General features: G+C 39.7%; 1 protein-coding gene across 4 annotated transcripts in view; it reads left to right on the forward strand.

The window, feature by feature from the left end:
• The window catches only part of dock3 (dedicator of cytokinesis 3), a 557,701-nt gene that overhangs the window by 282,108 nt on the left and 250,766 nt on the right, over positions 1 to 24,827 (forward strand). For all 4 annotated transcript variants that reach the window (XM_048254372.1, XM_048254373.1, XM_048254374.1 and 1 more), the window contains 4 exons: positions 8,552 to 8,679; positions 10,684 to 10,818; positions 12,379 to 12,477; positions 17,902 to 17,996. In XM_048254372.1, coding sequence (XP_048110329.1) covers positions 8,552 to 8,679; positions 10,684 to 10,818; positions 12,379 to 12,477; positions 17,902 to 17,996 — 457 coding nt within the window. The remainder of the gene's footprint in view (positions 1 to 8,551; positions 8,680 to 10,683; positions 10,819 to 12,378; positions 12,478 to 17,901; positions 17,997 to 24,827) is intronic.

The following is a 24,827-nucleotide window of genomic DNA, read 5'->3' on the forward strand; positions in this document are numbered from 1 at the left end:
GCGTTGCGGACGGGTGCCAGTCGGCGGCCCATAGTTTGAGAAACGCTGGACATATTAAGGGCTGTTTACAGTATTTTAGCTGGGGTTTCACCTGGAAGGCTCTATAGAAATCTGGCAACCTATTAAACAAAGTTAAACTGAGAGAGCGTGCCGTTCACAGACACCAGAACGAACGAGTTCACAGTAACGTGCATCAGGCAGTATACAGTACGTTCAGTTCACGTTCGCCCAAAATATGAACGAGTTCATGAACTAGCGTTCAATGAACGCGTTCAGGCACAACACTGATCGGCTGATATTCCAAACACAGGCAGGCAAAACCTTTCTCCAGTCTCTTGCCTTCTGGATCTTTTACTGTCGGTGCTGAATCCTCCTGAAATATGTATCCAGGACCCTATGTCCATGTGTGGCGCAAAACTATGGTGTTCTACATAGGCTCCTACTGCCTTTTCCTCAGCCGATTTCGCCAGAGGATTGAAACCACCAGTCCGCCCCAGCTCGAGCCGGCCCGGGCTCTACTAACTGACAGATGGCAAATGGGTGAAGTGTCCCTTTAACTTCGCAGTAGATATCACGCAACTGTAGACTTAATCAGTGTCTACTAAGCTTTTGTTCAGCTGCTGCTGGTACTGCCATCTGACCGTGATCATACAGAACCGTACAATAATAAAATTATTCCACCCAAATATAGACTATAGAGCAGGGGTCGGCAAGAGGCGGCCCGTGGGCCAAAACTGGCCCGCCAGCAATAATTCTTGGCCCGCTAAATTATTTTGGAAGTTTTTTTTTTTCAAAAAAGTATTTTTTTTTTTTATTTAACAAAAACGGTTTACAAATAGGCCCATATCCCCCAATCATACTGGGGGCGCGAACAGACAAAGAAACAACCATTCTTCTTGAAATGTTTAAATTCGTCTTTCGTCTTTAAGTCGGAAATAAAAAAACAATGTTGCTTGACTGACAAAAGATCAGATAACCTTACCTATATAACCTATATTAGGGCAATTCAAAGGAGGGGGTAGACCTGGAAGAACTAAGACATGAAAGTGATGCAACAGCAACCTTAGCCTATATTTTGGCCATGGCGAGACACATAAACAACAAAACTAATTCAGACAAAAGCGGCTTAAAAAACAGAACATTAGCCATATCACGGACACACAACTGGAGGTGGTGGTGCAGAGGTCTATCCTCCTGAACAATTTTAGTGACATTCAAAACACAATCGAACTATTGGTAGCGTTACTATTCAATGTGAGAACTGGCATCTGTCATTTGCCACAATGCTTCGGATGTCAGGTGTTACAGTTCTCACTGAAATCCGCAGGCAGTTCTCAAGATTTTTGTGGGTCAATCGATTCCTCTCGTGAGTTTTTATTGCCTTAATGGATGAGAAGGCAGACTCACAAGTATAAGTGAAAGGGAACATTGTCAACACATAAAACGCAAGGTTCTTAATTGTGCTGTACTCCTGTGAGCATGCCACCCAAAAGGCACTCACGGACTCCGCAGATCTGAACGCATCTTTGACCAGAGAGGTTGTTTGGAAATCAATTCTCAAATTTAGCCTTATCCAACGAGGGGACGATTGTTTTGGCCAGGGAGGACAGTTCTCCGCTAGGTCAGGTTGTGAGAGGGTCACGCACAAAATTACTTCATTCGGGGCAGAAAAGTCGGATTAGCTTGACGAAGTCTACCATTAGTCCCGTCACTTGTCTTGCCTGCGTTTTAAGAGTACTGAAATGAAAGAGCCTGCCAGTTGATATGTCGGACTCTAACAACCCTAGCTTGATGGTGAATGATTGGAGCTTTTCAACCATGTCCACGATGGTTTTGCCTTTTCCCTGTAGGTGCTGGTTAAGATTGTTTAAATGGCCAAATCAGCTAAAAATGCAACATTGGACTTTTTTTTGCAACATTAAACTTTTCGTCCTCTTTAAAGACGAGGTGATCTGCTGCTGCCTTACTCTTGCTAGACATAAGGAACGCCTTCACCTCACCCAGTAGCACACAGAAGCGGTCCAAGGCTTTACCTTTGCTTAGCCAGTGCACGCCGTTGTGCAGCAGCAGGTCATCATGGGTGGCGTCCTCTGAATCTGCCACAAGCTGTCAGAAAAGTCGATGCCGGGTGCTTGTGTACCCCTGACAAAATTGATGATACGCATCACTCTATCCATAACCCCCTGCAGCACTGAGCTTTGTGCAAAGGAAACTCTGGCCTGCCATGCTTTGTCTCGTGGTGCCGTCTGATATATTCTTTGCAAACAGCGACAGCTTCTTTGCAAATCAGACACACCGGTTTCACATTTTTGAAGCCAGGTAAAATGAACGGAAAACTCTCTTTCCTTGACCTTTGGACAGACATTTTATCCCAGCAAAATCTTAGCTAACTTCATTCTGCACGCTAATTAGCCTACTTGACATTGTAACATTGTATCTATCATTTGCGATGAGATGTTACATGGAACTAAAGGCCCCGTGTTGAAAAGAAGCTGATCACTGCCAAAAACATTGTAAGCTGCACATTTATTATTCACAACATTGAAATGGGAGGTGAGACAGAGTTCATTAAGAGTATTTAATTCGTAGCCTATCCATAGGCCTTCTACGTGTAGCTGCGTTAGGATTCCACCCACCGGAGCGGCATTTAATTAGCTTTTGGCCCGCCATCTACTGGTAAAAAAAAAGGCCCGCGGCCTAAGCTACTTGCCGACCCCTGCTATAGAGTTTTGTTAGCATGGGTTTCCTCCGTAGAAGAGACTAGCATTTAACTTCACAGCCTGCGATTAAAATCCTTAAATTCATGGACTTGTCTTGGCTTTATTTTTGAGACAAAGAAACTCTTGCCGCATTGTTTTCAGAAGCTTTGGCCCAGAGTGCCAGCAATCTAGATCATTGTTGATGATTTTTGTAGAGCCACAGCGTATTCTGTTATACATGTAGCTATGGACACATACTGTAGCTCGTTTTAAAGGTGAGACTTTAAGCTCTCTGTGGGTACAAACCATTTATTTTTTATATGCCTGTTTCTGAGAAATCCCAAGCTAAACAGTGGCTAGTTTTCATCAAAATCCCAGTTTTTTTTTTCTAGAAATGAAGATATAGCGTCTTTCATGAAATTTGAAGTGTTGCCTGTAAAGTTTCCGGGAAGTGACCTAGCGAGACCTGGCGAGACTGCGACCTAGTGATAAACCCACGAAAATAAATGGCCTGGTTTTGACCTGATGTGCATGCGTCACTGATTCGACCCAAAGCGGCAACCATCAAAAGCCGAGTTATGATAAAATGTCCAGATAAAATGTCCAGATCATGCATTTTCATGAGTTTTCGATCGTCATGTATTTCAGTTCTATTCATCATAAAGTTCCCAAAATCACACATAAGGTGTGTTAGTGTCTATTTTCGTAATAAAAAAAAAGCTAAAAATGCAATTTTGCGTTTTTGACACTCATAGTGTTAACAGCTGCCAGTCTTTGATAAGACGTGAAATATCCACTATAATTTTGTTTCTTTCTATTGCACCTGCTAGGGAATCTGTATTATGTGGCTAACATGCTGCCTAGCAGGCAGAGCCGGACAGTAACGGAGTACATTTACTTGAGGACAGTACTTGAGTACAATTTTGAGGGATCTGATTTACATCGAGTATCATTTTTGGGGAGTACTCATGACTTTACTCAAGTACATTTGAGAGGCAAATATTGTACTCTTTACTCCGCTACATTTCTATCCATAACCGTGAGTACCCGTACTACTTCTAAAAAAAAAAGGAAAAAAGAAAAATCTTGGAAACCCTCAATTTGTTGTTTCCCTCTCAAACGTGATTGGATTGTGCAGGCACCATTGATTGGGACAGCCTATCAGCAATCACCTTTAGCTTTCCGCCAAAGTCAACTCCATGGTCAGATTTAGATAAGAGACGAAACCATGGACGAAACAATGGATGAAGACGCATCAGGTCCATCCCGGGAATGTGCCAACCCGTGGACCCACTTTCGCTTCAAGTGTTTCAATTAAAAAATAGTATTTTGTATTTGAAATACGTATTTTAAATACATGTACAGTATTAGAAATACTGCCCATCCCTGGCAACATGGTAAAAAGATGAAAATGACTTGATGATTGAATTACTTTCAATTCCATTTACATTCTCCAAGGTATTAACATTAAAATTTTTCATAACTCCATGTAGGACATTTCTGTACATAAATGTAAGCACTGTGGCAGTAGTAATGCAATATTTAGAAAATGTACTCTTGATACTCAAGTACTTTCTTTTAAAAACAAGTACTTCAGTACTTTTACTAGTAGACATCTGACTACTTTTACTTGTACTTGAGTAAAATTTAGCAAAGGGTATCTACTTTTACTCAAGTAATGAAGCTGTGTACTCTGTCCGCCTCTGCTAGCAGGTAAAACATGTTTAAATTAGTGCTGTCAAACGATTAAAATAATTAATCATGATTAATAACATTAATGTCATAGTTAACTTGCAATTAATCCCACATTTTATCTATTCTAAATGTCCCTTGATTTCTTTTTGTCCCATTATTTTTTATCATTTTAATGCTCTTATCAATATGGAAAAGTGGATCGGCTTGCTTTGTGCAAATGTTTTTTTATTGAAAACAACATTGGCATACTGTAGTGTTCAATTTCACACTAACATTTTCACTTGGAGCAGTATAATCTCTCACACAATGTAATACACTGTCCATCAATAAAAGGGTGAAAAAAATACTTTGTCACAGAAACAGCCCTTTCTAAGGGATCAAAACAGAGCGATACAAAATAAAATTACAAAGTGCACATGTAAGGTAAACTAGGACTCTATTACTCTACTAGCCTATAGTACAGTTAAACCATGGCTTAATACTTTTCTCAAGTTTGCTTTGAACATAGCAGTTAGGCTACTATTCTTTATTCACCAGAACCCAGCCTCTTATTTCAGAAAGAATGAACAGTAACGGTTACCAATAAAAGGTAAGGCTACTACTACTTTGCTTTGAGCCATTTACTCAAACAGACAAGCCTGTTGACATTTTCAGACAACCAGGAAGCTCGCTTCTTTTGCACAACATACCCAGACAGTGAAAACAACCTTTCAGAGGGTACTGATGTGGCCGGTGTTGCCAAGTACTTGCGGGGCATTTCACTGTGTGCCCCTTCATGTGTAGACCACCATTTCTGGGGACAGTCATCCATGCCAATAAGAGGCTCTGCCTTGTAGCGCTCCAGATATTGCTCAATACTGTCCTCCTCTTCATCAGACGAAGACTCGTGTGCAAGCATGAGAGTTCGAGGTCCCACTCTCAACTTGCATAAAGTGCTCTGCAACCGCGTCAGCGAAGTCCCTCAGTCAAAGCATGCGACTGAAGTGTCCACTGTGGATCAAAGTAATGGGCTGTGACCCCGAGATAGTTGTGATTACTAATGGACGTCCAGTAATCACCAGTGAGCGCGACTACTTTTGTTTTCTCAAATGCCTGCTGTAACTTAGCCTTCTCCGTTTCGTGCAATTTCTGTATGTGGCTTGTAATGGTGGCTCTCGAAGGCAATTCGTAGGTCCAGTCGTTGGCTGCAATGCGAATAATATTAGCGAGACCCTCGTCCTCCACAACGTTAACAGTTCACAACAACAAAACACACAGATCACTTTGGTCTTGTCAATGGAACCATTTGGCAACTACATTCAGAATACTATTGGCATGCATTTCGACGTCTCATGCTAGCCATACACTCAAAACGTAACGTCAACTCTTTTAATGGCCCAAGTGTGTATGCAGCGTGCCTGATGTTTTGTTTCCGGTCTAGCTAGATCTGGAGTGGTGTTGAAGTTTTTCTAACGTTACTAGTTGTTGCAACAGCATATGAAAAAAACTACAAAGTGTGCTAGGCCAAAAAAAAAACGTTAATCACGCGATACAAAAATTGATGCCGTTAAAATGGGTTTACGTTAACGTCGTTAATAACACATTTAACTGACAGCACTAATTTAAATGGCTATAGCCTACATTTAAAACAATTTATTAGCTAGAAATGATGCCACATGTCTACATGCAATGCTATTGCAACCACTTTGAAAGTTTGTTTAAATCCAGTGACAATGCTGTCCTGGAAATGGAAAAACACACTACTGGGCCCTAGTAATAGTTCCACTTTTCCGATCTGCTGAACTCCTTCTCAAATATTAAAAAAAAACTCTCTGAAACTCGATATGGGCTTGCCTGCCTGTGAGTAGCTTTTCAGTTGTGCTGGATTACTGTTCACTGCAAAGCAAGCAAGGATGAGCGCAATTAACTTAAAATAATCTACTGCTCAAATTTAGGGCCACTCCAGCGATTTTTCACATTGATCTCCATTTCTCGAGGTCACTGATACTGTCTGGACGAGAACAACCGGTTTTACCTATCTTGAGTTGCTGCAGCCAAGAGCCAAGGCAGTCAGTACAACACTCTAGGGCAGGGGTGTCCAAACTACGGCCTGTGGGCCAACTGCGGCCCGCCACGCACTTTAATCCGGCCTGCCTAGCATTTAATTCATTAGGTTATCATATTTTTTTCCTACCTATTTTTTTCCAGCATAGACAATGTTGTGATTAACTTTAGGCTACTGCAAACTGCTTTACACTGTTCTTAGAGAGTGTTTACCATGTCAATGTCAAAACAGCTTGTTACATCGAAATACATAGTATCTCCATTGCAGCAGATCTAACTACGTTATGCTACTCCATTTAATTGGGAACGCATTTGAGCATGCACAAGAGGGAGAGAGTGCGACAGGTTCCAGCTGGCTTGTTATTGTTGATAATTGATATCTCCTTTTTATAAGAAACTTTTAAAAGGAAATCGCGATGGCAACAGTAGTTCCCACTGACCATTTATAAACTGTGAGCCATAGGCACAGCACTAGCCATAGGCTAGTGGAGCTGGCAAAAGAGTCTTAAAGGAACACGCCACCCAATGTCAGTAGTAATATATGTTCTTACCTTAACTTTCACGAGTTGAGTCATACCTCTACCGTGTCTGTACGTGCACTCAAACGCTCTGGTGCGCAGCGCGAATGTGTTAGCATGTTGCTATGCTAGCGGGCTCAGGCGTAGCCATAGAGGGAGGAAGATATCAGTAATCAAAAACATCCATGTTTTCCCTACTTAAATACAGTTGCACGAGTAGTTGATAAAAATGTGTAAGGTCACACAACATGAAATGTGGCGATTTTCCAAACGAATAAACAGGAGAACTACAATGTGTGGCGCAATAGCACTTGGGAGTACTTCGACCTAGCGTAGTAATATTATTTAACACCTAATTGTAGATCCCAGCCATGCTTTCCGCCGTTTGCAGCAAAGCGGAATTCTATGAAACATGAAATCACTATAATACTTCTGCTTGTTATCACAACCTTTCACAATGCATGTTATAACTATGATTGTTTACAATCTACTTTACCACTACCTGCTACTTCAGGGCAGGTTGTCTCTATTTACGGAAATGACTGTGTGTGTGCCTCGGAGGGGGAGGGGGAGGCTGAGGGGTCGGCTGAACTCTGTGGTGGATCTACAATTAGGTGTTAATTCATATTACTACGCTAGGTCGAAGTACTCCCATTTGCTATTGCACTTGGGAGTACTTCGACCTAGCGTAGTAATATGCTAGTTGCTAGTAGTTGTCAACGTCTACCAAAACCTTAATATCTAAGCCTCTGTAGCATCTAGAAACATGAAATAAAAAGCATGCTGCGCTACGCAGCAACCAGTGGGAGATTCAATGTTGCGCTATGCAGCCTATATTACACGCTATAATTTAGCCTGTAATATTCAACATTTTTGAATCCATAAAAATTAACTAACAGACCCTAGTATCGCATCGAATTTCATTGCTACAAATTATCGAATAGCTACAAAAGTATCGAAAATAATGAAATTGTTGGCTTAAAGAATCAATATTGTATCAAATTGTGATATAACTTGTGATATACACCCCTAAATGGCATCCTTATAATTACTGTTGTTTTGGGAAGTATTTCTCATGCAAGCATCATGCAACCATACTGAGTAATGCAATGAAATCATTGTAATAATTTGCAATTTTACGTTAGTAAAGTAGTCCACGAGTTTGCATCCCTGATACGAGACGGCTTGTAGTCCAGTGTCTTTTGCTGGTGGCAGAAGTGTATCAACAGTTATATTTTACAGATGTAACGGGTATAACGTCCACACAGAGACACATTCACGCTGAAGAATGCTATTAAAAATCGTCTTATTAATTCCAAATGGAGACACCAGGGCAATTTGTTTGGTACACTATTTGACAATCTGTCTGCTTACAATAAACATTCCGTCTCAGTCGTTTCTGTGGCTTAGATAAAGAGTTTTTAAGGGGGCTTCAACATGGGTTTTTGTTCCCTGCGGCACACAGCAAACAGTTTGGGAAACACTGCCCTAAAAGATCAAAAATAAATTAATGGAGTTTTGTATTTAACAGCGTTGATGTCTTTCATATTTTGCTCTCTGAAATGTTGAAACCATGTCTGCTACCAACTCCCCCAGAATCACGTAGAATCTTACTTCCTGTGGTTCTACACCATATCCACCTGCATCTTAGACAGCAGAAAGAGCTACTCATCTGTTCCGGCATTCTCAGTAGAATTTTCTCCATCATCAAGACCAGCTCACTGGTAAATCCTCAAAAAGGACACACACACACACACACACACGTAGGGCTGTTACTCTATAAGGGTATAATAATAAATTAAGAGGTTGCAATCTTTACATTGACTAAATTATGCATTGCATAAAATCCATTGTCTTTATTGAATGAATGCATCATTGAATTTCAAATAGTTCAAATAGTTAATCTGCTATACACAGGTTAAAGAGTCAAAGTGACATTTGTACGAGCAGTGCAGCCAGAAATATGCAGGTGTGGGAGAGAGTGTCTTTCTCTTAAAGCCCCCCTGTGTAAGAAATTCTCCCATCTAGTGGTTAGGACCAACTTCTCAAGCGCTGCCTCGTTTAGAACTATGGGAGCCGTCTCACATCAAAACTGATACTAGTTCTGGACTCCTAGCACGTCGAAGCATAAACTTCTCTCTGAAAGCGTAACTTTTGCCAAAATACACCCTTAGGGTGTTTTTGTGAATGTACACGAGTCAAACTTTCGTTTAAAAGCATAATTACGTCTGAAGTGCCATTTAAGCTTGTTCGTGTTGTCGTTTTTGGGTCAAATGGAGTTTTGAATGGGAACTACTTTTTGATACATGATCACGTCAAAATCGCTATTTTTAAAACACTAAGAAGGCTCGACACAACATGAAACTTTGATTAAAGTATCATTAGTGTCTCTACACTGATGATATTGTACTCTACACACATGAACTTGAGCATTGAGAACATGTTCGTGTACACAGTTTTTCACTAAAAGAAAGGTTTTGAACAACTCACTTGGGTTTTCTGCTCGCTGCCATCATGCCAGTCAAGGAGTGAGTTGCCAGGACTTTTACGGGCTTTTCCCAAATCACGGAAATAACGTTGATGCAGCGGTAGATAGTAGCAGATAGTAGCATCCATCAGGCAAGTGTTATTTAAATAAACTCCTGGTGTACTTACAAACTTTTCAATGCCTCGTTTTATGAGTAAAGAACATAGTTGTACTACTGTAGAAGTTTCGTACCATTCAGGGCATTATTAGTGGGGTCATTTACAAGATACTAAGTTGGTTCCATCACGCCTGCAGAAACTCATTCGTTTCTGACAGCGCCACTCGCCCAGGGTTCGACCAAAGGAAAACAGGTTCTGGGAGGGTGTCATGGTGCAAAGGACCCTAGGGTGAAATTACTCCGAACCATCGCTTTAAATAAATATACAGTATATTTACTTCCTGTATTACTGGTAATGTATGTTTTTTTAATGTCATTCTTATTGACTGTAGCATTTGTTTATATATATTTTGACAAATTTTGGATATACATTTAGAGAGGATTTTCAAAGACTGTTCACTACTATATAATCTATATTACTATACTATATCACTATATTTTACATCATTTCATAGAACTGATCCTTTTTCAACAAAAATGGAATGTTTGGCATGGGCACAAAAGGGTTAACCAATCATATCAAATTGAAGCTTATGTTGTCAGCATTACGGGGAAGATTTCTGAAATAAAATCAGTCATTGGACAGCTGAGATATTAGACGATTGGTCATCGTTACAATTGTAAAGTAATTAGAACGGTCGGGAGAGACTTTTTTTAACATAGAGCCCTGTTGATCAAGGTCAAGGTCACCAATGCGTGAAGGCATCTTCTCACAAAGTCTGGTTATATCCAGGGTACTGAGCTAAAATGCATTAGCCAATTGGAATGCACCCCTAAAAAACTCAGCCATGTGTGGGTTTTGTGCCAGAATTGCAAGCAAAAAGTCAGGCAGCAAAGCGCTGTAACTGCAAAGCTATCAGTAAAGACAAAAGTTTCATAGCTGACAAAGAAGCAGAGGCATTTGTAAACAAAGGGAGACATTATCCAAAAGTAAAAATATATATATATATATATATATTGTACACAATAAAAAAAAAAAATCTGTTTGCAAGTTTTAACTTAAATTTGATAACTTCAATTTCACATTATCCAATCTTGATGTTTTATCCATAAATTCTCAGATTATCTCTCTCTTTTTGTCAGGAGTGTTCAGTATTGGAGGATGTGGAGATGATGGTAGAGAGCCTGCTGGACATACTCTTGCAGACACTACTGTCTATCATGAGCAAGTCTCAGTCTCAGGAGGCGGGCTGTCCCCAGTGCACGGCTGAGATCACTGTTAGTAACTAACAAAATGTTTTTTCCTCTTCAAACTCTACTCTCAATGTATCTCTTTATCTCTGTCTGTGTGTGTATGTCAGTTTCTCATTTGATTGAAGTGTTCTTGACAGCCTTCAACAGCTGTTTTTGCGTATCCATGTAGATGGAATTATTTTGCAATACGAAGGAGGATTTTTTTTTTTTGAAATACCATACTACGTATAGACATGGTCTGCGGTTACCAATTAGGGCTGAAGGCAAGGCAAGTTTATTTATATAACACAGTTTGTTCAAAGAGGCTTTTCAAATTGCTTTACATATGAGAGCAAAACATAGTGATAAATAGTAAATAAGGCCCAAATTCGCCCATTCACACACAAATCCTTTTTTACACGTTTCCAGTGAAGCGCTTTTGAATTACATGCATTCTGCCATTACCACTTCTGTCACCCACTGTGTGTAAGTTTGAAATCAAGGTGGCCTTATGAAAAAGGTGTGATTTATTTAAAATAAAACCAGACTGATCCACAATCTCTCAATTTATGAAAACATAACACTTTCTTATTAACCATATGAATGCAATTTAAATCCACAAAGAACATAAATCAGTCTTTGATTTTGAAATCATAAGCACGGTGAACTGTTTACTGTAGCTCACTTCCGCTTCACTTTTACTCAGAGGTTTGTTTATAAATATGTGCATGAGGTGTTTAGATTCATGATCTAAAACTCACTGTTGAGAAAGAATGTTTCAATGTCTTAACTAAGATCACTGTGTAACCTATTATTCATGTTTCGATAATTGCAAACACATGGCCTTTGAGGACTGAAAATGGCATCAGCTATGAGCATCATTTCTGTCTTCAGATGTCAGATTAACTGGAAATATGAAAGCAGCTCATAATATACATTTACAAATTGATGAAGTTTGAGGAAAACACCAAGTTTTCCTCTGAGCCTCCCATAAATGCCTACCGGTATGTATGAAACGGAAAAGTGCAACTTGCCATTCCCGCTCCTGTGACAGGCAGTCTGTGGTTTTACCAAAGTGCGGCCTGTTTTTACACTGCAAAAACTGGTTATCTAATAACATCTAACCAAGTGTTATTAATCTTATATCAAAATATTGTTTTCATTGTTTTATTAAGAGACCTAGCGCTTTCAAGTAAAACTCATTTGACTTGATTTAAGAAAAGTTTGCTAGGTAAGTCTTTTCATACTTAAAATAATGCAAAATCGATTTTTTTGATCTTAATATAAGATTATTGATTTTAATTTTAGCACTGTACATACCACACCATGTTTTTACGCACACGTTGCGAGGAAATTACGTCTCAAGTCGTGTTAAGTACATCTAGCCCTCTGAGTTGGCATGAAATGGTGTACATATCTTTCTGAGATGAATTTCAGCTGTTTCAATGTCACTATTGTAATTGGGTATTTTGCATCTGTTAACCACTGTAGTAGTTTTTATATTACATTTAGCAGACACTTCTTGACCAAAGTAGTAGTTGTATGATGACAGAGAAAAATAATCTGATCTAGCACACAATAATCTGACCACTTTTCCATTGGCAGGGTGAATATGTGTCTTGTCTCCTTTCGCTGCTCAGACAGATGTCAAATATCCACTTCCAGCAAATACTGGAGAACTTCCAGAGCAGGGAGGAGTTGAAGGTGAGATGGCACTGTTGAGTTGAGTTTTTGTCAGGTCCTTCAGTGAGTCCAAATGCAAAACACAGCCATCATTGATCAAATAATGTAGTAGGCTATCCAAATTATGGAAATGCTTTTTAAAGTGCTTTGCCACAATTATTTTTGTTTAGTTTTGTGTTAAGTTTTTGTAAGTTCTCTAAGTTTATCCAACATAGCAGAAACAGTATAAATGTATTTCCTTTCATCATTTTGTTATAGGTGACACAATTTTGTCAGTAAGTAGTGCGTCTCTTAACCCTTTGCAGACTGCGCTAAACATTCATTTTTTTCATACTCGATGCCTTATGGCACGAAAAGGCTTATTGTATGATTACGCTACATGACAGAGATACAATTTACCCACCATTGTAATCAGGAGAGCTAGCCCTTTAAAATGGTATACATCATAGTTAGTAAGTTTGAGTATAACACACATTGTTTTTAAACAATACCTTCAAAATTCAACCTCAAAAACATGAAAATATCAACGTGTCAAGATGAATCTTACTTTTCACCTAATATCTATTGTAGATATAGTGTATGAAAGATATACAATGTTGTGTTCTCCTCAGTGAAATGATCGCTTTTGGTTCAGAAGTTATGATCAATTTACTCATAAATGCAAGTCGCAGTAACAAGTAGAACTTTTAAAGAGTAAAATGTTTTCATTCCCCGGTTTGACATCTGACCCAAAACTCCACAGATATAATGGTCATGTAACAAAAATAAGATGTTTTAGCATCAAATCAAAATGCATAGCTAAATATGGGATGTCTTACTATACTCTGAAGAGGCTAAATCAATTGTGGGGAGGAAAGAGAAAAGCTGTACAAACTAGCTGATGGTGACTACTTCTCTGTGTGTTTCATTCTACTATGAAAACAAGAGTAGAGACACTGGTACATGCGTTAAAACATTTTTTTCATTTTAGTTAGAAATGTCTTAAACAATTTCATTAAATAACCAGGAACAACAACTTCAGGTAAATAACATAAACAAATGTTTACAAACCATCAGTAACAGTTAGATCTACAAGAATGACTGGCATCAGTATAATAAAGATCAACAAAATACTTGAACATGGTTAACAAAACATCAATTCATATTAACATACACACACACACACACACACACACACACACACACATATATATACTGTGTATATATATATATATATATACAGTATATATATATACAATTAAAAATAAATTAAATCAATTAAATAATCTAATTAATTACATACTCTGTGATTAATTAATCTAAATGAAGCATATGCATCCATTTTTGCTATTAACTTCTTAAAAACAAGTTTGGCAGATGAGTGAATCAATGAAGAGCCAAACCAACATTATAGACTTTAAAGTTCAACGTCTCTCTCTTTTATTATAATTTTTCCCTTTGGCTCAGGCATCAGCATAGTGCCTGGTGTCAGATTTTTAGCATGATTAATGCAAATGACTGAAGTTACCACTCACTGTCAATGACATGTGTTGAGTAGGTTACCCTAACACCAAGCTAATGTGTGGAATACCCCCTATGATTTAGCCTTTTTTTTGGCCATTCACACATGTTGTAGATTTTAATTCACATAATTACTAGGTTGTTGCCTTTTCTATCCAGTAGGTGGCAGTCCAGGATTAGAAATAGAGCAGTTCAATAAATTAAACTAAACAGTAGGAAAACGAGACATGGCTTACATGTGTGAACGTAAATGTAGTTTGTGAAGTTATTGGAATGGAAGTAAATGTAAGCACATTCAACATACTTTTGAGTGTGCAACAAATGTAATAAATTTATTAAGGGTGTTTGTCGGTTAGTTAATGAAGGCTCAGCAAAATGTTAGCAAAGTTAACTTTGACAAGGCTGGCGGCTAGCATTATTATCATCAAGGGGTGTGCTTACTCGTAGGACTACCTCCGGATTGTTTTGCATTGAGGTGCTACTTCAGACTTGAGAACTGCTATGGTAGGCAACGGAAATTCCTTACTGCAGAAATAGTAGATTGATGCTCCTGTCTGGGTATTCTTTTTAAAACGTAGGCTAAATGTTTCATTCAAAGCAGTGCTTTCTCGTCTGCCTCCTTCAGTCATGATAGCCAGACTGTACTGGGTCAAATGTCACTTTGAAATGCAATTAATCAGCGTTACATTTTTTTAACATGTTATTATTTCTGTAATTAATTAATTGAAATTAATTAATGTGGCCAAAACTGAATTCATAGTGTTTGGCTCTAAGCCAAAACTGCACAAGAAAGAGTTGTCCAGTATCGGCCTTGGTGGACAGCTCTTCCCTGCCAAGCCCTCAGTGACATGTTTAAGATGCTGTTTAGACAGCAACCTAGATGGGGGGAGCATGGCCTCTAAGGTCATGAGCAAGGTTAATGGCCGATCCAGATTCCTAGTTAGGAAAGCTCCATTCCTTGATTCAGTGAGCTTCAGACTGCTAGCTAATTCACTGGCTTTATGCTGCTTTGATTATGGCCTTATCTCATGGTATGGTGGTCTTACTAAGGCCCTAAAAGACAAACTACAGGTTTCTCAGAATAGGATAGTCAGTGCTGGAGCTCACATCAAGGTGGGTAAGCTCCAGTCATCATGTGGGTAAGCTCCAGTTCCAACAGCTGGGCTGATTCCCACTCGAGGCTAGGGCAGTTCAGCTCCAGCTCAGGGTGGTTCATAATGTTTGCAATCATAAGTCACGAGCATACCTTAAAAATCACTTCACAAGGAGTAGGGATGCCCTGGCTTACCACACCAGAGCTAGTAATGCAGACTTGTACTTGCCTTCAAAACAAACATTAGTAAGTGTACTCTCAAATATACTGTAACGGTGTGGTGATCTGGAATAAATTACTTTTGGAAATTAAGAACTATCATTGTTTCAGGAAAAAGATAAAATCCTGGCTCATGGAGAATTTAAATCCATATTGACACTAACATGTCTTCCTCCATGTGAGTTGTTGTCTGTTGGTGTTGTCTATGTATGCACATTGCACTTTAATCCTGAAAGGAAGGGTTTAGGGTTCTGCCGATGGACAATATCATCGTCCATCTTGATGGTTGACAGACACCACTATGGGAAGCAACCATCATGATGTCACGCCCCCACATGCCAGGCACTTATTCCTGCTGTAGGCTAAAACATAAAAAAAACTTTCCCTGGAAATGAAATTGAGCTTAGAACTGATGCATATGTAGGGTAGCCTACTTTAGAGGCTGTCAGCCAAACAGTGCAAAAATAAAATACTAATTAGTCTATGTGAGACTACATTGAACGTAAAATATGTAGCCTAATGTTTTAGCCTAGCAGAAAATAGTTATTGTTGTAGAATGTCTGGTCCACATTGGGAGTGTTTTTTGTTATTAAACCTCAGCCGGATGGTGCAGCAAGGCATTCCTAGGTTTCTTAATCAGTGTTAATGGGTGTGTTTTGGGGCGTAACATCATTTAAACCAATGAGAATGACATCTGCCATTCCCTTTAACAGCGAGCAGCACAACTTCAAACAGCGCATCTGTATTTTGATAGTCAGCGGCACATTTGAAGGAATCTGCTTGCACGCGAGACTGTATGGAACAGTTATTCCACTAAAACATGCTTTACTAAAACCTAGCAGAGTATAACCTACACGTATTTGCACTCGTCTATTATTTAAACTCATTGCCAAAGTGAAACTAACTTTTTGCAAAGTGAAACTAACTTCACAAAACAGTAACTAACTAACACTAACTTATACACAGTTACTTACACTATTGACTGACAATAGGTTACCATCGAAAACATAGCCTGAAAAGCAACATTTACCCCAATAATGTTTGAAAGACTGAATAAAAAACCTAATTACATGTATAGTGCAGAGGAGTTGCTTCCTAAATCTCATGACAGGGCGTCTTCATATGTGCCTCTCGCCTCTCACCTAATCACTTTTATCCGTCATTACCAATTTGCAAATGATGGTGAATAACTACTCATTGTGAGATGTATTTCGTAATATCTTTATTCTAATTATGTTTCCCATTGTAATCATGTAATTTGTAATGTTTTGCATGGATGTGCACTGTTCGCGTTCATGGATGAGAGAAGCAGGGTGTGTTGTGCACCAGCCCATATCACTGTTGATAATGCGTTCTTAAAATAACATAAACAACTCGCCATGGATTTCTGACCAGGTATAACGATTTTTGTGTCCTTAGGTTGTTAATTGCCACACCCTTTGGCACGTTGCTCAAACAAAGAGATAAGAAAAAGATAAGATAAGAATAAACTTTGCGCTGGGATTATAATCCGCTTTCCGCCAGGCGCCAGGTCGCGAAAATATGTCCCTTTAGAATGCAATCAACTGCACCTATGCGCTCTCACTGACTGCAGCAACTTCAGTGGAACCTCTACTCTGTCTTACTCCATCAAACTGGATAGCTCACTTTTCTCTTCCCCACTTTCTTTCACTTCTTTTTTTTCATGTTTTCTCACTGCCTTTTTCTCTCTATTTCAACCAATTTCAATTACTTTTTAAACTATTATTAAAATAATATGTTTATTGCATATAAACCACTATGATTGCCCTGGCAAGACCATAGCAACCATATCAAGTACCCTAGCAACAGCCTAGCAACCACTTCCAAAATGTCAACCTAGCAACAACCTTAGCAACTAACATGATTACCCTAGCAACCAACATAGCAGCAACTTTTTATATCATAATAACCACTATAATTACCCTAGCAACCATTTCAAGCACCTTAGCAACAACCAAGCAACCACTTCCATAATGTCAACCTAGCAATCACCTTAGCAACCAGCATGATTACCCTAGCAACCAACATAGCAAACACTTTTTATGGCATAGTTACCACTCTGATCATCCTAGCAACACCCTGCCAACCATGTCAAGTACCCAAGCAACCAGCATAGTAATCACATAATACATCTTAGGAACCACTACGTTTACACTAGAAACACCTTAGCAACCACTTGAAGTACCCTGCCAACATCCTAGCACCGACTTTGTATGCACTGGTATTTCCTATTCTAGTTTTTTCTATTATTATTCTTATTATTCTTATAATACATACCTCTTCAATCAATTTGTGTGCTTATGCCTTTTCATTGTTTGTGTGATTTATGCTTTTTAAGATATTAAATATAAACTCATACATTTCTGCTATAGACTTAGTATTGGCCTTTGTGATATCATAGTGGCAACTAGAATCACCAATGCATGCAAAGCAGTTGCTAGGATGTTGCTGGGGTAATTGGAGTGGTTACTAAGGTGTTGCTAGGGTAGGGATAATGATAATAATAATAATTATTATTATTCTAATTCATGTATTAATTTATTTATAATTAATTATTATTCTGTGTTAATCTGTGTTTCACTTTTTTTCTTCCTTAACTGTGCCTCTCTTAGGAGTTCTTGCTTAGGATCTTCTGTGTGTTTCGTAATCTGATGAAACTGAGTATCTTCCCACGAGATTGGAATGTAATGAGGCTGCTTACCAGCAAGTAAGATTTTACACTTCTGCACAAATGGTCATGGAACACACACAGACATTCACACTAACAACTCCAGCCTTGGAACTATGAAAAACTGAATTAAAAAAAAATTTAGACTTTTCCATCAACTAGTTAACTAGTGAACCATATTTTTCTGCCCTAGTTAACTAGTGAGAGGCAAAATGCTTCTACTAGTTAACTAGTGAGGGTCAAAATGTGCACTAGTTAACTAGTGAACACATATTTGGCCTAAGTAGTCAGAGCCATAAATGCTTACTAGTTAACTACTAGATGCCAAAATGCACACTAGTTAATTAGTTAAAGGCTTTTTGCCATACTAGTTAACTAGTGTGAGCCAGAAATACTTTAGTTACAGTGGGTCCCAGTTAAGAATTGACACTTCATTCACCATCAAGGTGATTCACTCAGCTGGGTGAAATGTAAGTACAACTGCAGCCGCTTGGGGGCAGCATAGTCCGCTGTGGCGTTCCACGGTCGAACCGGACGGAGCATTCGACAGCAAGGCCTGTGATGTGGTCGAGTTTTCAGTGCATTTCTCTGTGTTTTTAGCAGCCCCTGCAACATGCTAGTCCACTTTAGCCTATAAGCTTTGTACATAATGTTAAACATAGTTTTGGATTCAGTGGCAAGATGTCTTGATTGTACAGTGCCTGTCTCTCAGTAATGTTTTAAAATGAGAGCTTCGTCAGCTGGCAGTAGGCTACTTTGTCGGCAGTCATGAGAGGTTCGCTTGCTAACAGAACATAAATATGCTGCCCAGAAACCTTGTGAATAGTTCTGATTTGTTTTACTACACTAACGAGGTTAAATATAGCCTTTGCCTACAGCATCTCCTTAACAGTAATGTTAACAAAATGACAGCATTCATATGACAAAGGAAAACGAATTCGGTCACTCAAGACTGTGCCACAGCAACCATTGTGGGCTACAGTCCTACCCAATAGGCCTACTCGAAGCAGATAGCGTTGTCTGACAGTCGAGTGGGTTAATGCGCGTATTTCCAGAACAGGTCTGCAACTTTCAGGCAGTTCTGAGTTCGAATCTAGGCAGGAGCAGAGCCATAAAAAGGCCTAGGCCTATTGTTATCATTTTTTGCAAGGTGTTGCTCCTGGCAATACTTGTTTATAAGACGTTTGGTGATTAGTTGATAGCTGTTTTTAGGACACGTTAAACGTTCTTTATAATGAGCGCATACGGGGAGTAAAACGACTGTTACACGCTGTTACAACTGTAGGCTACAATGATTACAATACAAAAATATGCGCGTGTTAGTTTAGTTAGTTTTGTGATGTTTTGCACTTTTGCCTCATGTGTTTTCAGGTTTGGGCTTTTTTGGCAACATTGACCTTGGTTAGACTCTGCATATGTTATTTCTCCGTATGGAAAATAAAGTAAATTTTCGACACACGTCTGTTATTAGTTCAATAACAAGTGTTCCTTGTTAAAACATGTGACTAGTAAAACTCAAAGGATTTTAGAAATATTTAGCCAAAGCCAAAAAGTGTTAGAGAGAAGGAGAGACGCCGGTGCAGATGTCTTCTTAATTTTCTTTATTCTTTAGTAAAAGGTGCAGAACATTATTAAACTTTGACTAACGTTTCGATGTTCGTTAGTCAAAAACATCGACACATAGAAACGTTAGTCAAAGTTTAATAATGTTCTGCACCTTTTAAGAAGACATCTGAGCTGCACCGGCGTCTCTCCTCTCTAAAATATCTGTCCCCTGGTTGCACTGGATTGTCGCCAAACGACAGAAGCGCGGAGAACCCTCCTTTGTCTACCAAAAAGTGTTACTTTGTGCCCGCCCCCCCACTGCTTATGAAAGAAGGGGTGGGGAGGGGGCTTAACGTGAAAAAGCTTAATGTCCCAAACGGCAACAAGTCATAATGGTAGGCTACAGGAAGTGGGGGGAGGGTATGGGATGACCAGAGCCGTCTTCGCTGTGCTATTCAGAAAGCATCTTCTATTGTCTTTCCAGGCGCACACAGCTCGTTACCATATAGCCTATCGAGTGCCTTAACAGATAGGCTAGGCTCTGCTCTTGGGTTTGGCCTCACAGCTTAACTCAACCCTCTTGTTGCTTGCAGTTTGTTAAATAAAGCGATGCAGATTACATTATTTATTTCTGATTAATAGCGTCTTTTGATGTCTTTTGCAACATCTGCTTGTTAGGCTGGGTTACTGTCAATGTCCTGTACAGGTAAATGTTCAACAATTGCTGGTGTAGGCCTACAGGCTATAATCAATTAGGGACTGTTCGTTATTTATTTAATTTGTTTATATTAATTTTTCTATGACCCTCCAAAGTGATTGAGAAAAAATGCATGACCCTCCCCAGTCCCAACAATTTATTGATGCCTTCTGTAGGCTACTGGGTCAATTTGGGAGCTTGCATGCTACGACACCTTCCTTGAAATGCCTTGAAAAGGCTGTCATTTGCACAATTTTACAAATAATCACCGGGACCAAAACAAACCTGTCAACTTTTCGCGGGTTTATTGCGTATTTTAACTTTTTCCTCGCTGTCTTAGGAGCTGCAGGGCCGTCACAAGGGGGTGCGAGGCCCTGTGCGATCTTGACAGATGGTGCGAGGCCCTGTGCGAACTTGACAGATGCATGAACTTACTTGCATGAAATCATGCGAAAGCTTACTTTACACATAGCCAAGGCTACCGTCGGTGCATTTTAGTAGCCTAGTCTAATAAGCTACACCAGCTTGTCTTTAAGAGGGAAAATTGTATAGCCTATAATTAGCTAAGTCACATTTGGTGTTTATCATAGGCGACATCACGAAACTAAATAGTATAACAAATGCGCTTTGTTTTACAGGGGAAATTAATTGGCCATGAATCATTGTGCTGAACGGTATTTGTCAATGAGCAGAAACACACACGACATTCAAACTGTTGATAAGATGTGCACTATGGAAACTGGTCTGTAGGCTAATATTGGACAAATAAATGGCACTGACTCGCCATATCCTGACTCTGAAAAAACATTGTCTTGCTTTGCCGCAAACTCAGCAATGAAATCATAGGCCAGTTTGCAGGTAGCATAACGTCTTTTTCAATTCATAGAAGGGAGAGCCCAGTCTCTCCTTTTTTTAATAGCCTGTTCAACTTCGAAAAGCTTCACCCGATGCCAGTCACTGATCGCAATTTCAAATTTTGGGAAGCTTCGTTCAATCTTTTTAAGTTTTAAGTGCAGTAGGCCCCTATCTGCCCCCTTTGAATTATATCTTGAGCCTATTATAAGGTCCAGTGCGTTATGGCCTTGGATTCGGACGTGCTCAAAAAGAAAAGAAAAAACACTTTTTTTATAGATGGTTATGAGGAGCAATATGAGTCTGAACTCCGTGTCATTCAGACTCAACCTCTTGTTGCTTTGATATATTTTTTGTTGTCGTTTGAACGTCGGCAAGCAGGCATGTTGCGGTTGCAATTTAAGTGAAATTTCTACAGTAGGCCTACAACATGCAACATGCTTGTTAGGCTGGGCTTCTGTCTTGTACAGGTAAATGTTCAACAATTGCTGGTGTGCAGGCTATAATCAATTAGCTAAATCATTTGTCCAACTGTTTAAAAAAAAATCGGCTACATTCAAACATAAAAAGGTGCTTTGATATCTTTTTAGTTTGAAAGTCGGCAAGCAGGCATGCTGCGTGGTTGCAATGAGTGAGGATAATTGGTTTTATCTGCGGATTTATTTTTGCATTATTTTGAATATGACTCCGCCCAGTCTCAACAGCACGCCTACTTTTCCACACGCATCTAAGTTCTAACACACATCCCCTCGCTTTTCTCTTTCCATCCCTGCGCACGGGGCTTTCTTAAAGGAGCTGCACCATTTTACAACATTTGCATCTACATTTTCATATTAGAATGTTTTGTCTGTTTAAGTGTAAGCTTAAACTAACTTGATCAATTTAAGTTCCCGTGCCCCCGCTGAAAGTCTCATGCGCTTATCGTTACACTATCAAATCTATAAGTAACCGTGACAAATAGGGTATAAGATATATAAACTCACGCTATATTGTATTATCATATATGTTTGGTAATGGCTCACTGCGTCATGGAAGCAGTTAAGTCAAGTCGCATCAAAATAGTAGTGGCAGAACTCCCAAGTGACACCTTGTGGTTGTTTGTGTCAACTGCAGTTTGCCATTTCTGCTGAGAAAATGGGGTGCGTGATTCATGAAGGAACCCGTCCAAACTTAACTGGGATCCACTGTAACTAGTAAATGTCAAAATTCTCACTAATTTTCTAGGTGGAGTAGTTTGATAGTTTACTAGTGAGACATTAATAGACAATTATGTCTATTTTTTCCACACTAGTGAACCAGTGAAAACATACACTATGTATTCTAGTATACTAGTTCACTAGTTCAAGCCAGAATTGACACGAGTTAACTAGTTGCACAGAATGCTAGTGAGGAGGTGGGGGTGCACTTCACACTGTGGCTTCCTATTGGCTCATCAGTTCAAAACATACCAACTAATCAAGACAGAAATTCCTTAGGCTCTTCTCAGTGTAAAATACTGTTTTTTCACAAAGTTGTCTCGGGAGAAAGCTTTATTTTATTTCCATAACATTTGTTCAGTGAGTGTATACAATCTGTTGTTTGTTAGATATTAGGTCAAAATTATGGTTGAGAAAAGGACCAGTTGAGCCCATGGGTGCCTAGCAACAACAAATAAATATTAACCTAAATATTATGCTATTAACTAGTTAACTAGTTGATAAAAAGGGCTCATATGGCACTGAAGCTTGATATCAAGCTATCGGAATAAATGCTCATTCGGCCTGCCATATGCCATAGCCTGTCATAACCCAAGCTGTAATAAATTGACCATGAAATTAGTTCTCTTTCAGTTGAATTCACTCAACATTAATCAATGGGAAGTCATTCCTGCATGATGTCATCGATCGGAACCTGAATCTCCAATCACATGTCTCAGGGATTTTTCCACAAACTGCTATGAACAAAGCCTCAACCCAAGCCGTGAGTTCAAGCACATAAAACACCAGACTCACAAGTTCCCCTCACAAGCTGCACTGACTTTCCTGTATTAGAAGAAAACGGCCAGGAGCCTTCTTCAAGTGGCAAAATTCCATGGTGATGGCGGCAGACTAATAATGTCAGTGTCCAGCTCAGATTGAGATTGAGGCCCAGACACTGCACTTCTCCACCCTGGTATGCGAGTCCGTGTCAGTGAGTCCCATCCTCTCTCACAGCAGTCACTGCCAAGGCACTCTCACTCCCTGGTATTTGCTGGTGGAGACCTCCTGGGACCCTTATCGGTGCAGTACCTTTTCAAGTGTACTCAGCCTTATCGTTGCTGTGTGATACAGACCAACTGGGCTATTCTTCCCTGCCCACATGGAGGAGGCAGTAGCTGCATACCTCACCCCACACAGCCTGCCAAGTGGTGGTAAGCCAGCTTTGCCAACTCAGCCCTGCCACATCACGGCTTACAGGATGCACTCAAGACTCAAGATGCCCTGTCCAGAAGGCGCCCACCTTGACGGTCCTGGGGCCGTATTACAGAAACTTCCTAACTCGCAAATCCTTTTTTATCTGTTTAGTACCCATGGTAACTATGTTTAGGCTCAGATAAAAAAAAAGTAATTACAGAACCAAAATCCTAAATAAACGTTCATAATTTTAGGAGGACCCATAAGCTCTCCTTAGTGTCAAGAATTAGCCATAGTTAGCCATGGGACTTGACAGCCACATTCCAGATCTACTGCAAAGATCTCTGCAGAACCTCAGTCTTGACCTCCCTGGTCAGTTGTAGCCAAGGCGCCTCCTACTCCCATACTCCCATATTCCCATGCCCTACCCAGTACTAGCCTACACAGCTACTCACCTCTACGGTGACTTTGGAGTTACATGGAGTACCCCACCACCACCACCACCACCACCACCAACATGCCGGCTCCTGTGGCCACCTCAACGCCTCTTTTGGCTGCTTGAGGAGCCCCAAGCCATGACCATTTTTTACGTGTGTGGATGCAGCTCTTGCTTCCATGGGACCCCTACGTAAGACAGAAGAGCTGTTCATCTGCTATGGGGCCCAAGCAAATCACCATGTGCTATCAAAACAGAGGCTCTCCCACTAACTAGCCATCACTCTTGCGTACAAAGACTCAAGGGCTCAGTGTACTCGACACAGTGGTCACCGCGCACTTGAGTTGTGACATCATGCATGTCAGAGCCATTCATTTTTTGCGTTTGCAGTCTTCAAGGTGATGCTGCTGTAGAGAGGCTATTGCTACCAACTCCACACACCGTTCTTGAATTTCCCCTGGGGATCAATAAAGTATCTATCTATCTATCTATCTATCTGAAGAAGCAGAAACAAAAACAAGAGGACCAGCTGACAGTGATAAGAAACTTTGCCTTTGTTAAGGACTGGAACGGTCTGAGGAGTAGCACAACTTTGGTTGAAAATAAATGTCTTCATTGCCATGTCCCTAGTTCCTTCCTTTAACTTTCCACTTTGCAGGAAATCTCGCTGGTAGCTTTGTTAATTTCTCCAGCTGACTATTGAACACTTACCCTTTGATCCCCATTTTTAAATTTCATTTTCAAAATAACTATAGTGCATGAAAATGCATTGTACTGTTCTTCCTAGGTTTCTTATTACAGTGCATGAAAATGCACTGTACTGTTCTTCCTAGGCTTCTTATTATTATTCCGCTGACCAATTCAGCTATTCAGCTTGAACCGTTTAACTTAGAAACTTTATTCAAACTATGTAATGTAGGTCTTCTAAAGGACATGGCTGCTATGCATTTGTCATCGTTTTCAACTTT

The sequence above is a fragment of the Alosa alosa genome, chromosome 10, assembly GCF_017589495.1.
Source record: "Alosa alosa isolate M-15738 ecotype Scorff River chromosome 10, AALO_Geno_1.1, whole genome shotgun sequence".
Taxonomy (NCBI): domain Eukaryota; kingdom Metazoa; phylum Chordata; class Actinopteri; order Clupeiformes; family Clupeidae; genus Alosa; species Alosa alosa.